Below are 16,005 nucleotides of genomic sequence, written 5' to 3'. Positions count from 1 at the left end.
TATATATATATATATATATATATATATATATATATATATATATAATTCATATGATGTATTTAGGTAGTTTGGCATTGTCAAGGTTCATTTGACCCTAGGAATGATGGTCAAAGTTGGCTCTTGCATTTGCAAGTATAGCTTATCAAGTCTAACTAATATCATGACATATCATGAATGGATTTATAAGGGCTTAGATAAGTCTTCTATCATTAACTTGGACGAGATCAAGCTTAACAAGTTAATGGATCAATCATCTAATGGTCGGATCATGATTAATGGTATCAGAGTCAACCTAGTATTAAGATTAGTGATGGGTTATACATGGATGGGTCAGAAGGCATATTATGATATGTTTCATGTCATTACCAAGTTAGGTCTCAGGTCATTAAATTAGGTCAAGTATTTTTGGGTCATTAGGTCGGACTTGGTTAAAGCTCAATAAGTTAATAAGTTAATTAACTCAGTCGTATTGCGACAAATAAAAAATAACATGTTAATAAGAGTTATTGCTTAGTAATAACATGTTAACAAAAATAAAAACTAATTTTGGATACCCATAATAACGATCATTCAATTATGAAAAAAATGTGGTTAATCATGAATTATCTATCAAACTAGTTATAAGATGAATAACCTAAGATTAATGAGGGCAAAAAATGATCCATCGTCTTCTTGTAATTCTTGCTTTCCCTCGCGACTCGGAGCCAAGGGAGGGGTTTCCCACCAATGTAACCTGATAATTAATCAAGATTGAATTCAATCTGGATTAATATATATATTTATAGTCGGATCAAGGCTTTATTTTTGATATCTTGTTCAGGAATCATACTTTCGAATCCAATTGCAGGTTTAACTTTTTGATGGAGTATTCCTCCTACATGGTGATTAACATCTATATATATGATAATTCATATGATGTATTTAGGTTGGCTGGCATTGTCAAGGTTCATTTGACCCTAGGAATGATGGTCAAAGTTGGCTCCTGCATTTCCAAGTGTAGCTTATCAAGTCTAATATCATGCCAGCCATGCCAGCACTAGTTTCCTGCCTCCTAACTTCACTATGGAATCTAGAAATGTATTAAAATAATTCGCAACCTACTGGTTGGATAAAGGTCCAATGACTTCAACTTAAAAAGGAGACCGGAGACCAGAGATATGATGATAGCTCACACAAGTGGGGGGAGAAAGAGTCCAAATGCATCTTCGCCGTATCCAGCAAGCCAGAAGAAGCCTTCCTTAGGTGGCGTACGTACACAGCCAATCAAAATATGAATTTGACCATTATTAATTAGTTCGTCACTAGCTAATAATCATCTCTGCTATGCAAGTCTCTCCTTACTCTTCTACGAGAGAAGACTACTACAAGTCTTTCTCCCTCTGTCGTCACAAGAAACGAAGAACTGTAGGTAGTCACCCACCCACAGCCATATTATAGCGACGGAGTCAAAAATATTTGACATCTTCTGATATTAGACCTTGTGTTCTTCCCCCCCTTCGTTGTCAGGACTCGTGGAAACTTAAGTTTCGGGTGCCATCGACAGTGAGACCACCAAGCGAACGGGCTCCATTTTCTATGGCTTGAGCGTGGACGCTTCCATTTTGCCATGCTTGTTGGATTCCATTTGGGTAAGTGGACTTGGACCTCTTGTGGACCCGATGAGTCTTCTTTAATTTGTTTTTCCCCACCCCACCGGTAGCCAGCCAAACAAGAAATGTGATTGAGAGAGAGAGAGAGAGAGAGAGGGCCATTTCTTGAAGCCTTCCCCAACTTGAGTAAACAAAGATATTTTCGTGTATTATATATATATTCCCACGACCTTTGGCCTCCCTCCACAACCTCTTTTCTCTTGGGTAGTAGACATCCATGGCTGCTTCTCTTTCCTCAAGTTTCCCCTCCTCTGCTGCTTACCTTCTTCTGATGCTTACTCTTGCTGTATGCTCCCATGTCGGAGGAGAACAAGAAAGCCATCGAAAGGTTGACGTCCGCTCTTTCTTCCCCGACAAAGTGTGTTCACCATCCAAAGGTGTAATAACTATCTTATTTCATTCGATTTTTGACTAGTACGTAGTAATCATATCATAGCTTATATTTTATGCATACATATAATATGAGAAAAAGGAAGAAACTATATATATATATATATATATATATATATATGTGTGTGTGTGTGTGTGTATGTGTGAAAGTTGTCATTTAGATGTAACAACAGTCTTCAGATGATGGTCGATAAGGATCAAGAGGTACTCACTCACTCACTCGTACGTCGAAAGATGGTGGTGGGGGAATCCATTGCCACCGATCGCTCATAGAATAGATAGAATTGTGTGGTTCCTCCGTATGTGAAGTCATCCTCACTAATAATTGGTCTGTATCTGTCTCATCATCGAATAGTAACGTAGTTGACGCTTACTGACTGAATTATTGGATCTGTGGAACACGATCAAAATATGATATGAAACATGTATACAAGAAAGGCGGTCAGCGTCACCTTTGACTAATCAATCTTGTCTTCGTCCAGGTGCCGCGAGCTCCAACTTCACGAGACTGACGGTAGCTCACCGGCACGGCCCATGCTCGCCGCTGCACCACCGGCAGGTCCTCTCCCACCAGCAAATCCTAGAGCGAGATCGATTCCGAGTCGACTGGCTCCACCGGCAGATCTCCTCCTCTCCTACCTCTGCGACCAAGGTGAAGGTGCAACCGCAGGACTCGGCGGTGGACGCATCGGCGATCCCAGCCCGAAGCGGCAGCTCCCTCGGCGTCGGGAACTACGTCGTGACGGTCGGCTTCGGCACCCCCAAGCGGGACCAGACCGTCGTCTTCGACACCGGCAGCGACGTCACCTGGATCCAGTGCCAGCCATGCGCCTCCTACTGCTACCTGCAGCAAGATCCCATCTTCGACCCCTCTCACTCGTCGACGTACGCCAACATCTCCTGCGGCTCTGCCTATTGCTCCGACCTCGACGTCTCCGGCTGCAGCTCCTCCACCTGCCTCTACGGGGTGAAGTACGGCGACAAGTCCTACACCATCGGCTTCTTCGCCGAGGAGAAGCTCACGCTGACTGACGCCGACGTGATTCCCAATTTCCGGTTCGGGTGCGGCGAGAAGAACCGTGGGCTCTTCGGTAGAATCTCGGGGCTGATGGGCCTCGGCCGTAACAAGGCATCGCTGGTCGTGCAGGCGTACCAGAAGTACGGCGGGGTCTTCGCCTACTGCCTGCCGTCGACGTCGAGCTCTACGGGCTTCTTGACATTCGGCAGCGGCAGCTACTCGTCCTCGTCCAACGTCAAGTTCACGCCGATGCTGACCGACGCGAGCTCGCCGTCGTTTTATTTCTTGGACTTGGTAGCTATAAGCGTCGGCGGGCAGCGCCTCCCGATATCGGCCACCGTCTTCTCCAACGCGGGCACGATCATCGACTCCGGCACGGTCATAAGCCGGCTGCCTCCGACGGCGTACTCGGCGCTCCGGTCGGCCTTCCGACAGGGGATGTCGAGCTACAAGGCGGCAGCCCCGGATTCCTTACTGGACACCTGCTACGACTTCACGGGATACACCACGGTGTCGATACCGACGGTGGCCTTGGAGTTCAACGACGGTGTGACGATGGACCTGGACTTCGGGGGCATCCTCTACGCCCTGAGTCAGTCGCAGGTTTGCCTGGCCTTCGCCGCCAACAGTGACGATGGTGACCTGGGGATAGTGGGAAACGTGCAGCAGAGGACGTTCACTGTGGTGTACGATGTCTCGAAGAAGGTCATCGGATTTGGGCCGGGAGGCTGCTAAGGGTCGAAGTAGCTCTGGTATGAATAAAGAGAAGAGAGAGAGAGAGAGAGAGAGAGAGAGAAAGAGACCGCTCGCTGCTCCTGTTGTTACACATGTTTGAAACTCTTCATTGATTTGCCATCTCTAGCTTATAATATCACAAGAAAAGAGAGCTTAACCTCTCAGCCTCTCCTTAATCGATTGAACGCAAACTTCTTCTGGTGATTTCAAAAGAAGTAAAGAATAGTAATTGTTTCAAATGGCAAACTCGGAGTGAGTGTCGTTACAAACGATCGACTACTGTGTGCGCCTGTGTTTAACTTGAATAAGCTGGGTTCTTAAGCTGCATTCCTTCACCTAACAAAGACCAAGCAGCAATAAACATAGGTTAAACTTCTGTTGCCAGATCCCGGAGGCAGCTAGCTGCTCTAAATAGTGTGTGTGATTCTATTCTAGTGCTCTTCCAAGAAAACAATTGCAAACCTGCAACACATGTGCCTCTGATAAAAGATTTCCACATTCATCAACCAAAACCCTTTGAGTACTGATCACACTTGCCAGGCCCGAAGCTACATGATCGACATCTTCAGCCTGTAATGAGAGTCAGGAGTTATTACTATCAGAGGCTAGCAGTGTAAATATATCCGAAGCTACATGATGTGATATATTCAGCCTGTAATAATAAGAGTTGGGAGTTATTAGTATCAGAGGCTAGCAGCATAAATATAAACATGATACGACAGACATCAAAAGGCAAAACTATTGTAATAAGGTAAATCCATTGTATTCTGATCCATATCTTCAGCCTCTCATAGGATAAATCTATTGTATTCTATGCTCTATATGTGTTAGTCTTCAACCTTCAAAAACGAGACATCCGTTCCGGCATTTAAATCTTTCTATGTACAAAAACACAAGTTTGGCATTCAAGAGCAATAACCTTAGGTGCACAAATCACTAAAGAACAGTAAGGGGGTACATTGTGCATGTTAAAGATATGTTGGAAAACCAATACGCGACAAGGTTCCCTAGATGAACGAATGAAGCCTTCAAATTCTTTTCTTGCAACAATTCAGCAACCTCACCTTTGATAGAAATCTCGCCACACACGGAGACAGTAATTCCAGCATAAGTAATGCAGAATCCATAACTTCCCTAAGTTCACGAGTATCTACCTGCAATTACGATAATGTAACATCTCATAATCAATCCATTAGAAGGGGGGGAAATGAAAAAAGAAAACAAGATCCAGCAACTCTATTAGAGGATGATTAATCTAAAGGTATCATACCCTCACATTCCCCGCAATCGGGAGTCGAAGTGAAGCATCCTGCAAAGCCTTTGTTGCCCCTAAAAGAGTGCTTGAATAATCATCTTCAAGAACGGTCCACTCGTCCAAATGTGACATCTACAAAATAGAACAAATTATGATACTAGGACATGCTTAATCATCCAAATTATACATACATACATATATATATATATATACACACACGATCTTGAACATGATAGTGGGATAGTTTTGCTGGTAGCATGAGAAAGAATCCATAGATCATACTGTTCTATCTCCTTAACATAATCTAAAACTCTATCTGAAATTATTCCTCATGAAGAGGAAATTATTCCAAAATTCACTCACAAATCCCAAAAATGAAAGAACAGAAAAAAAATAATTTTTTTGCCTATTGCAAACAGAAAAAGCTCAATGAATCATCAAATGTGTGGCTCAGCCTCATTTTGTGGCATTAAACCCTTGCATATGAGAGGAGAGACATCCAACTCAGATGAGAAAATTGAAATCCACACATGAAAATGTAGCAGTATCATAATAAGATCCAGTCTTACTTGATGATGGATGATGAACAATAACCTCTCTCTTCTTTTGAGCTGTTCAAGCTGGATCCTCTTCTCCATAACAGAGCTTTGAAGCTCTGCAATCCTCCCGGAAAGCCCACACAGTGATTTCTAAAAAGAACTCAAACTGTTCGGTATTTGTTCTGTAATGGACAAGAAACCAAATCTAATTGCCATTGCAACCTCCACACTCACTGACCTGAGCCGCAACTCCCCGAGCTTCCACCGTCCCCCGAGCTTTCGCATTGAGAAATCTCCACTGCACATAGCAGTTGTCGAGAAGCCTAAGCACATGGGCGTCCTCCTGTCGGCCCAGTGCCTTGTTGACCTTCTTCACCTCGGCGGCTGGTTTATAACTCGGAGGTTGTGGTGGCTTAGACGAGAAGAGAGGCCTATTGACGGACTTGCTCAAATTGAAGGGGTGCTGCTGTTGGCGGCCGGAGAAAGCCGAGCTCAGGGAGCGCAAGAAAAGCGAGCTGGTAGATGATCTACAAGAAGAGACCTCGGCCCCGTCTTGGCGTCTGGCCGACATGGTGGGCAGCAGGTCCGCCTCCGGCATGGACGACCGGACGTCGGTGGCCAGCCTCGATCTGCAAGACGCAGGAGGGAGGAGGGGCGGGCTGTCGCAGAGGCCACCCTGACTGCTAACGCTGCAAGTCTCCGTGTCGGAAAAGGAATTCTCCGAGGTGGTTTCATCCAACCCGCAGTCGCCGCTTCCATGAGCCCAGCGGTAGCCATCGGAAGGGAAGAGGCTCACCCGGGAGGGCGTAGGGGGTCGAGTGTTCGTCCTCAGAACGGTGGTGCTATCCAGGACACGGTGGTGCGCCACCGGGGTTCCCGGTCTCGGCCTCCGCCCAGGATCATCCAGCCTCGGCGGCTGCTCAGCAGCGTCGCTGTGGTTGTCGGTGAACAATCGGACGACGGCCCGCTTCTTGATGGTGCCGATAGGCTTGCCGTGGGCGGAGAAGGGGAGGGGGGTCTCCGAGCTCCGCCTGACGGATGCCAGGGGCTGGTTCTCGTCGGCCTCCTCGAGTTCGGGCCCGGGAGAAGACGGGTGGCTCCGGTGGGGTTTCTGCTGCTGGTGCTTCTTGGAAAGGATTGCGACGGAGGAGGGAGCGGCGAACCCATTTCTTGGAGAGGCGGCGAAGCGTAGGGTTTCAGAAGAATAGACGGAGGAGGAAGAGGAAGGGTAAGGGGAAGAGGAAGGGGACAGGTAGCGAGAGCTGATCTGCCTCGCGCGGGGGCGGCGGGACTTCCGATCAGTGGCCAGAGGGGTGGGGACTGGTGGTTGCGTCGCCGATGGCACCGGAGTAGGAGGGGGGAGGCTGCGGTGCTTCCCCTCGGCATCTGACCCGGAGGGGGGAGGAAGAGGAATGTCGGAGAAATGGAGATCGGATTCCGCTATCATTTTGTTGGCAGAAAGAAGTGGGAGAGGAGGATACAAGATTAGTTCTCCATCTCAAGGGGGTTTAGAGGAGGAGGAGGAGGAGGGAGAAACAAGATCAAGATCAAGAACAAGGGTTTCTATGGGGGGGAAGAAGTAGCCGTTTGGTCGGGGCGGGTGGCTGGGGTGCGTAGGCGACGGCCACGCAACGGCTAGTTTTCTGTGCGATTGATCTTGCAAAACCATCTTTCGTTACGCAACCATCTTTCACTGGTCGACATCACGGTCCCACAGGTGGGTCCCATCCAACTTCGGAATCACAGTTAAGCCAAGGAAGTCGATAATTTTGGTGTTTATCCCTAAAATTTTTCCAGTTAAATAAATTTGGAAAACTTACCACGTAACACATTTTATGTTGAGATTCTAATAGACATCAGTGTCGATGATTTAAAAAAATTAAGGACATTTTTAAGCATATTATATAATTTAATTTTAAATGGACACCGAAAAGATAGCAATAAGCCTACAAGAATAAAAGTGTGTTTTATTTCTGTGATTTGGGCCAGACGTTACTCAAAGCAGTCTAAATTGAACAGGCAGGCAGGCTTCTACATTACAAGCTGTTGTCAACGGAGAAGTGGAAAAAGAAGTCCATTGTTTTACGTGGTAGCATCCACAAAACAAGAATATATAAAGCGCCCGATCCATACCACTATCTGTACAATTCCCCTTCCGGTGTTCGATCGATGGAGTGTCCACTAGAACCTGCGCACGCCTCCTGCATTTCTCTGCTGCGGAACCGCTGATCCTGCAACTGAGCAAAACGATCATAGAATGAAGATTGGAGTTAATTATGACTTGGAAACTGAAACCACACGAGTCCTCCAGAACTTGTTGTTTGTATGAAATTATTTATACTCAATTGTCGATTCGAATCAACATAATCCATACCATATGCAAATGACAAGAACTGGAGGACTTGTAACATGGAGACTCAATGAGAAGAGAGTCGGCAAAGGTATCTGACATTTACCTTGAAAGATTTATGTTCTCAGTCATCATTTGTTATCGTTGTATCCCTGAAACGGGTAATCAGATACTCCGTGCTGACTCCACGTGGGACCTCTTATTTCTAACAAAGGCAATTATATAAGCTGTTAGCAAGCATTAGAGTAGAAGCTTTGATTACTGTTTTGTCAAAGTTGGCTTACCTGGTGCAACTTGAACAAGTGGTGGCAGTAGAGGATTGCTACCCACATGTTGCATATTTAGGACTTGGCCAGGATATTGACCATAAGTCGCATTTGCCTGGTGTGAGGAAACATAAAGAGAGAGAGAGACTTGGTTTTAGTGTTATTTCCATTGTGTTCCACCAATACAAGTAGTAGCTATTTTCTGATGGTCCACATACCTGCAAAATGGTTTCTTGCGTTCCAATCTCAGTGGAGCCTTGTGCAGTTGCCCCTACAATATCGCGTGCATAGGTGTCAACAGTTTGGTGGTGTTGTGATACCTGCAATTTGAAGTGTAAAAACTCGCACAGATCGAATTTGTTAAAACTTTATAATTCGGCAACGAACTGAGACATTGTGTGTTCACCTGTTGGTCGTGTTCGCCACTACTTTGACCCTTCTTTTTGGGTTGCAGGTGTTTCTTTATAGTTTGCTCAACCTTGGATACCTTTCTTTTTGTCGAAGGACGCCCCTGCCTACGAAGAGCTAGAGGACTAAGCAGTCTGTTTTCGATGGTTAGTCTTGCAGAAGGGTGTTGAGTGCCCTTGCCATCCACATCACTTTTATTTATTCTTTTCTGGAAATCATCAATACAACTCCAAAGCATCTCAGAGTACTCATCAGACTCAACTGCCATGTCTGCTGCCTCATCAAACTTATTGTGTATATAATCATATCGTTGGGCCTTTGGATTATTGCTCCAACCGCAATAACCAACTCTCACCTTCATATGACGTCTTTTCAAATCTTTCCTCCATCGTGGGAGAATGTATCTTGACGGAACACTAGAAATTTGCCTCTTTACTAGGACAGATATCATATGCCTGCATATGATTCCCTTAAATTCAAACAAGTGACAGCTACACTGAACTTCACAATCACCCTCGGTGAAATGCACCTTGAAGTGGACCAGCTTATGATGTTGATCATCATCATCCCCGATCAAGACATCCTCAGACACATCATACTCTGAGATTCCATCACTCCCACCTGCTAAAGTGACTTCACAATAAAGCTTTGCTACCATCTCTTGCTGAAATTCTTTAAACTTGTCGATGGTATAAACTTGTTGAAATTGTTTTTCTATATCAAAATGAGTTACACAGGGGACCCATGAGTTGAAGGACTGAAAATCCGCTTGGTCTTCTCTCTCGACTTTACTTTCCAATGCAACATCATACTGCTCAACAAATTGCTTCATCGTTGTCTTCGAATATACAAGCCCATCGAAGAAAGGATTCATCCTTTGACTCCTTTGTGTTGTAGACATCCCAGCCCAGAAAGAATCTTTCACAAATGCAGGGACCCATCGGTGCCGCTCTTCATATAAACCTTTTAACCATGCATTATCATATAAATTAAATTTCTCGATGACTTTAGTCCAACTTTCTTCAAATTCCTCCTTTGTGAATGAATCATAAACTGCATTTTGCATCAATTTTCTCATTTCTTCATACACCCTATAACCCTTAAACTTCTCTGGCAGTTTCTTCATTATGTGCCACAAACACCATCGGTGACGAATGCCCGGGAATACAGTCTCAATAGCTTTTTGCATGGCCTTGTCTTGATCTGTGATGATAGCATTTGGAGCACGCCCAGACATACATGAAAGAAAAGCTCTAAACAACCATGTAAATGTCATGGTGTCTTCATTTGACAGCAAGCCACATCCAAATAAAATTGACTGGCCATGGTGGTTAACACCTACAAAAGGTACAAAAGGCATGTCATATTTATTTGTCAAATATGTTGTATCAATTGTAACAACATCACCAAACTCTTCGTATGCTGCCCTGCTCCTTGCATCGGCCCATAACACATTTTTAATTCGGGATTCTTCATCAACATCCATTGCATAAAAAAAGCTTGAATTCTTTGATTTCATACGAATAAAGTAATCAAAAATTGCTTCAGCATCACCCACACCCAGCCAAAACTTACTTGCCTTCTCAACAGAATTCTTGCAATCTTTCTCCAAAGTTGGTGCAGTCTCACAACCCCCAGCCTGAACACTACAAGTTGTGTCATTCCTATTTACACCAGTCCCTGTCATATTATTCAATTCAAGTCTTTTTTGTGCACCTATAGATAAATCCCTGTTGCACATGCAGAAGCGTGATTTTCTCGGAACCAGAGAATGACTGTGTTCAAGCCTAACTGAATTGATTCTACAGCTCATATTTTCAAACAGAGTAGCATTAACTCGAGCTTTGCATCCAGTTTTTGTTGTCGGTTTGGGTTGTAGAATATTCCGTTTATAGATGTATGGCTTTCCCTCTCGCGAACATGCAATTGTCACATGTTCTATTTTTCCAGAACTTGAGATTGTTCTTGATTTTCTACTAACCCGAAAACCTTCTTGCTTTCCATATTTCTTGTAGTATTCGACAAGAGCATCCAAAGAAGGAAAAGTCATTCCAGGCTCAGGTGCTTTTACGATTTCAAGGCCAGCAACTCTTTTCTCCATTCGTTCCTGATTCCCACTATCTTTGTCACAGATAAGCTCCTCATCACTAGACTCAAGTGGAGATTCATCCTGTTCCATCTCAAGCGCTGTGATAGTAGTACACAACACCCTACATCCACTAAGAAAGATAAAAAGCAAACAACACTTTAAAGCCCCACAAAAGCTGCAAGATTGAAATTATCAGATGCAAGATTAATCCAATCATAATATTATATGAAGCTGACAGAACTAGAAACTAATTCTGAAATTACTGGATCGCCTTCAAATAAAATTCAAAGATTAAGAACAAATTATGTATACAGAGATTTTTTTTTTCCTAAAAACAATAGAATGCCTAATTGAGGGTCACATCTACTTTGACATACAAACAAAAGTACCTAAAATTATCATTGAAAAAGAAAATAAAAAATTTTAAATAGATTCACAACTAGACGCTCCAGGTCAACTTTCCAGGGATCACGGCAGACACCATTGACTGCTGCTTGTGCAGGTGATCCTGCATACCTCAGCAAAAAAGTCCTCCAACAGCAGGGGACCATGGAAACTTCACCTGCAGACCACCTCGGGTTCCTTATCAGATTGCTTGGATATTAAGCCTAAAAAGGTTATTTACAAACATGGTTACCATCTTTTAGGGGATACAAGCAGCTACAGAAATGGTGGCTTATCACAACAAGCACTTTATACAGCTGAAGACAGGATACGATTTCAAATTCATTCTCTAAACCATTCTTACATACCACATTCATGCAACTACCTTTGAATAAAGATGCCCATCATCTATTGATACTTAAGTCTATCTAAAATGATATTTAAAAGTCAATTACCACATGCAGCGGCAACTTATATTGTAAGCCTGGCATGAAATCTAGATAAAAGCTACCCGGTACCATATTGGCTAATATAGCCCATACACTCAGACAGACATTCTTCGTCTATTGATACTTAAGCCTATCTAAAATGCTATTTAAAAGCCATCTACCACATGCAGAGTATCAGCTTATATTGTAAGCCCGGCATGAAATCTAGATAAAAGCTACCCAGTACCATCTTGGCAAATATAGCCCATACAATCAGACAGACATGCTTCGTCACATAAGCTGATCTAAAAGAATGTAGCAGTACAGCAAAGGAAGATAGTTCACTCTTTTCTACTGCCTGCAAATGGTAAGTTTCCCAACTCCTTATCATCAAGTTCAATTGGTTCATCACCGAACTGTGGTATATATCTTTAAAGACTGATCCAAAATTCTTAACATTTCCCTGGAAATTTCATCTTTGTAAACCTAACTAAACATCCCCTTCAACTACCAGAGCAATAAAAAAGTATGGCCCTTGTCAAAAGCCAATTAAGAAAGATCCTCATCAAAAACAAGTTAAGAAAGGCCTTTCAGGTTCAACCTATGATAGAACTTGAGGTTTCCTACTTAATCCTCCAGATGATATCTTCTTCCTGATCTATATATACTCTCAGCTGACAAGCATAACAGTCTCTCATATTGAACATCCTGCATAAGCTCCATCTGGTGCAGAGCATATAAGTCATGATGCTAATCAACTAATGCTCTAGCATGATGTCTACCATATATAAAATGCTCTTTAAATTTAACAGTCATCACATATGTCTCATTCCCTCTGAGATGGTTCATATAGCTTGCTTACTTATCCATGGAAGGATTTCTCCTACTTTGCCGTCGCTATTACCCATTTACTTGTGGTTAGTTATATGATGACCAAAGAATCCGCTGACACTCAATTCAATTACAAATTAAGGACACGTCGCCTGATATTTTAATCGTCGATAGCTAGAGGAACTAGCCTATGATCTACTTGCATCAAGAAACCTTGCATCGATCATGGCACCTCCTCACCCCAACTAATGGTACCATGAAAATGATTAACAATCAAATCAATACAATCCATATGCATCACAAGGCAGTGTGACGAATGCCAAAATCAACCTTGGGATAGCCATGTGAATTCCAGCTGAAAGAAAAAAGATACAGATACCTAGGTATTTCTCTTACATCCTATTTGGAATCAACTTCAAATAATTTTGAACGGATTTCATATTAATTTCAGTTGAGATCAAAATTAAGAGTAATACCTTGGTTGGAACAAAATCGGAATAAATTGAATTCTTCTGTTTTGTGAAGTTTGGAGAAATGGTCAAGGTATGATTTTGGTTACCTATTATTACATGATACACTAATTTGAGACTTAAGTTTATTCCATAATGACGGTCCTCTTCTTATTTAGCTTAATTTAAAATTAGTTTAAATCATAAGTTAACCCTATCCAACACAACCAATTTACTCTTAGTTAGTTCACTAGCAGGTCAAGCTGGATTCATGGAAGTAATACAAGTCCCTATCATCATATCACAATATGTGAAACATTGGTGTACCTTCTTAATTTTGATGTGACATGAAAAGAAGTATGCCATGAAGAGTCACAAAAAAAAAGAAAGCACTGCTTCATTCTAGAAACTAAGAAATAATGTCTTAAGTTTATGAATTTCATCCTAATCCATTGCCAGACCATGTGACTCGATTTTAATTAAAAACAAATCACTTTAGTTCCATCCGACTGAACAAAATTGTAGTCACTTTTCATTCTAGACGAGGAATTTCAAACTGAATGTTAATCACATAGGAGTTCCAAACAAAGAAATTACACAAACAATTGGGGCATGGCAACAAGTCATTAGGAGAGTTACCAATGGCGACGAAAACACAAAGGAGATACTATATATCCATTCAAAGTCGCTCCAAGTCCGCTAGGCCATCACGATACCTCAAATCCAGTAAGCTGCCCCGGCAGCAGCTTTCGGCAAGGGGGCTTGGTCGAAGCAAATCAACAAACAGCTGGTGGGCTCCGTGCGGTCAGCGATAACTTCGCTGCAGTCAGACAAACGAACCAGTAGCAAACAGGGTGATTGAACAAGATATGGTGTAAAGATCAGAGAGCACGGAACGACTACGGTAAACACGGCTGCCGCGCGGGGATGCTACTGATGGGTGGGTTCGGTGTTGTTTTCTAGGAGGGGATAAGATTAAGGTTAGGGTTAGGGTTACGGTTGGGATTGGGGTTTCGGGTTGTTTTCGTGTACCTCCATCGACTGATGCCTCGTCGTCCTGCCGCGGCTACTGCTGCATATTAGTTGTCTCGGTGATCCGGTGGAGGTGCTCCGCCACATCATGGAAGAAGCACCGTCGTCGCGTCGTCCGAGGCGGTCGGGCGGGCGGGTGGGTTCACGGGTTCTGCCGAGGGGTGGGGAGAACCAAGGTTTTTCCACGGGTGATGTGGCCTTCGCATCCGGACCGATCGCGCGGGTCCCATTTCACGTGCATGGCGGTGAAGAGACCACGTGACCCGCAACGCCAAAACGTTTCAGGGGCGGATGTGACCGTCCTCCACCCCCAACCCCCAACCTCCTTCCCTGTCCCTCCCTCCGTCCCTCCCTGGATGCGGTGGGTCCTACGTGAAAGGATTCAAGTCCTTGGTAAAATATAATAACTGATTAAATTATTTTTATTTTCTATTAGGAACTTTGAACATAATAACCCAAATAAAATCATGATATCTCAGCTATTTTAAATACACTTGTCATTAAATTCTTTGAAAATCATTTTTTGTAATTAAATTATAAATATTTGAATATTTTTATTTATAATTAATAATTCTTTTAAATCTCTCCTTGTGTCTTTGTCTCTCCTAATAGTTATTATTATTATTTTCACATATTCAAATTATACTACGTCATCTTAAACGATCCATCATCCTTCAACCTAAACGTCTAACTTTGGTAGGCTCTTTAAGATACTGCATTGACAACTACACAATTTGTATCATACAAGAATTCATAATCATGATCACAACAACTCTATCTCTATGTCTGATGAAGATGGTTGGTTGGGTGGGTGTCGGTGTTGACCAAGATTTATTATCCACGAACATCCATTTTTCATTATTTGTCAAGTCCTAAAGTAATTTGTTTCATGTTAGATAATAGTTGCAAAAGACATGTACTCCTTAGTTATGCGTTAATCCATGACATGAACATCACTTGTTTCTCTTCCAAGTTCATGCTAATAGACAAACAAAGCAATGGTGCATTTAAAGGCAACTGATCCACCATGAGCATAACAAAGCTAACGAATTCGAGAAAATCAATCGATAAGGCCTACTTCTATTGTACACCATGTAAATCATTATTTTTAGGAGTCCAAGCTTGATTTCTTAAAAAGGGAAATCTTGAATGACAATGTATGGGAGAAGGAGGAAAGGGCATCGAACTCATAAATTAGGGCTTATTGGTTGAGCTAATACTTTGGTTAGCCTCAACTTTTTTGGTTTGTCTTATCTCTTAAAGAGAGCAATGTATAGCCGTAGAATATCCCGAAGTCAAATTAGAGTTTCTTGAGGGCTAATGTTTCTTCAACTCTCCTTTACTCTCTTCTCCTTATTGCTCGATGTCATCTGATCCTATTTATCACTTCTCTCACATCGTTATCTAAGAAGATAAAAGAATAAGAGGAGAGAGAGGAGAGGGTTAAGAATAGGATATTTATATTAATTTATAAAGTGATAATTTAAAAATACTAAAAAATTATAAAATAATATTATAAATATAGTAAATATATGGGTATCAAATAGTAGTCTCCTTTATTCCGCCGAGATATAAATAAAAGGATAACTATTTACGATCCATAATTTTATTTTAAATATTTTCAAATTATCCTTTTGTAAATAAATATAAATCTCATTCTCCTCTTCTCTTTCCCCCTCATTCTCTTTTTCTTCTTCTTGTTCTCGTCTTACTCCTCTTGATCTTTTTCTTCCTCAAAAACCGTGGAAAAGAGAAAAATAAATAAATCATTATAAATATTAAAAATAATATTGTTTAAAATAGTAAAATGATGAAGAACGCAAATAGTATATATACTTCTATAAGTAATATTGGGTTGTGTGTTTTTTTTTTTTCTGTTAGACAAAATTAACCTTCTCATTTAGGGTTATATTTTTATTTTTTTAAAATTTCTACATACATTTTATTCATACAATCGGATGTAATCGAACATATTTCGTAGGATATGAGAAGACAAACAAAACCAACTCTAATGGCTTAATCCTCAAAATAAGATTGCATAGAATAATAAATTGCTACTGTTAAACTCAATCTATTGAAGTAATAAGGTAAATAAAAGTACAATTTCATACCTTAGCCTAACCGCATCTAATCCCAATGAGTATCATCTTTTAAGCAATTAAAAGTACTATTATCATCATAG

At 42.0% G+C, this 16,005-nt stretch overlaps 3 protein-coding genes across 5 annotated transcripts; 1 reads left to right on the top strand and 2 right to left on the bottom strand.

Moving 5' to 3' along the window:
* The first annotated feature begins 1,822 nt into the window (after nt 1-1,822).
* Nucleotides 1,823-3,968, top strand: LOC135620869 (aspartyl protease family protein At5g10770-like). Its single transcript, XM_065123409.1, has 2 exons — nt 1,823-2,026; nt 2,522-3,968. The coding sequence occupies exons 1-2, from the start codon at nt 1,867-1,869 to the stop codon at nt 3,790-3,792; spliced, it is 1,431 nt and encodes a 476-aa protein (XP_064979481.1). The 5' UTR covers nt 1,823-1,866; the 3' UTR covers nt 3,793-3,968.
* LOC135620853 (protein ENDOSPERM DEFECTIVE 1-like) lies at nt 3,803-7,363 on the bottom strand. The gene is made up of 6 exons (XM_065123408.1): nt 5,825-7,363; nt 5,617-5,736; nt 5,063-5,179; nt 4,857-4,946; nt 4,255-4,362; nt 3,803-4,128 (listed from the first exon to the last, which is right to left on the bottom strand). Exons 1-6 carry the CDS (start codon nt 7,031-7,033, stop codon nt 4,069-4,071), a joined length of 1,704 nt encoding a protein of 567 aa, XP_064979480.1. The 5' UTR covers nt 7,034-7,363; the 3' UTR covers nt 3,803-4,068.
* A 164-nt stretch (nt 7,364-7,527) lies between these two features.
* On the bottom strand, nt 7,528-13,984 carry LOC135620817 (protein FAR1-RELATED SEQUENCE 6-like). Of its 3 annotated transcripts, none has more exons than XM_065123405.1 (7): nt 13,824-13,984; nt 13,431-13,611; nt 8,609-10,829; nt 8,421-8,522; nt 8,221-8,317; nt 8,043-8,141; nt 7,528-7,823 (listed from the first exon to the last, which is right to left on the bottom strand). In XM_065123405.1, the coding sequence occupies exons 3-6, from the start codon at nt 10,787-10,789 to the stop codon at nt 8,068-8,070; spliced, it is 2,454 nt and encodes an 817-aa protein (XP_064979477.1). In that variant the 5' UTR covers nt 10,790-10,829; nt 13,431-13,611; nt 13,824-13,984; the 3' UTR covers nt 7,528-7,823; nt 8,043-8,067. The 3 variants fall into 3 exon arrangements, with proteins under 3 accessions (XP_064979477.1, XP_064979479.1, XP_064979478.1); XM_065123407.1 differs by having other exon boundaries at nt 7,528-7,817; XM_065123406.1 differs by having other exon boundaries at nt 13,508-13,611.
* Nucleotides 13,985-16,005: the final 2,021 nt, after the last annotated feature.

Source organism: Musa acuminata, chromosome BXJ1-3 (assembly GCF_036884655.1).
Source record: "Musa acuminata AAA Group cultivar baxijiao chromosome BXJ1-3, Cavendish_Baxijiao_AAA, whole genome shotgun sequence".
Taxonomy (NCBI): domain Eukaryota; kingdom Viridiplantae; phylum Streptophyta; class Magnoliopsida; order Zingiberales; family Musaceae; genus Musa; species Musa acuminata.
The sequence above is the reverse complement of the archived record's forward strand: the minus strand, read 5'-3'. Positions and strand labels throughout refer to the sequence as shown.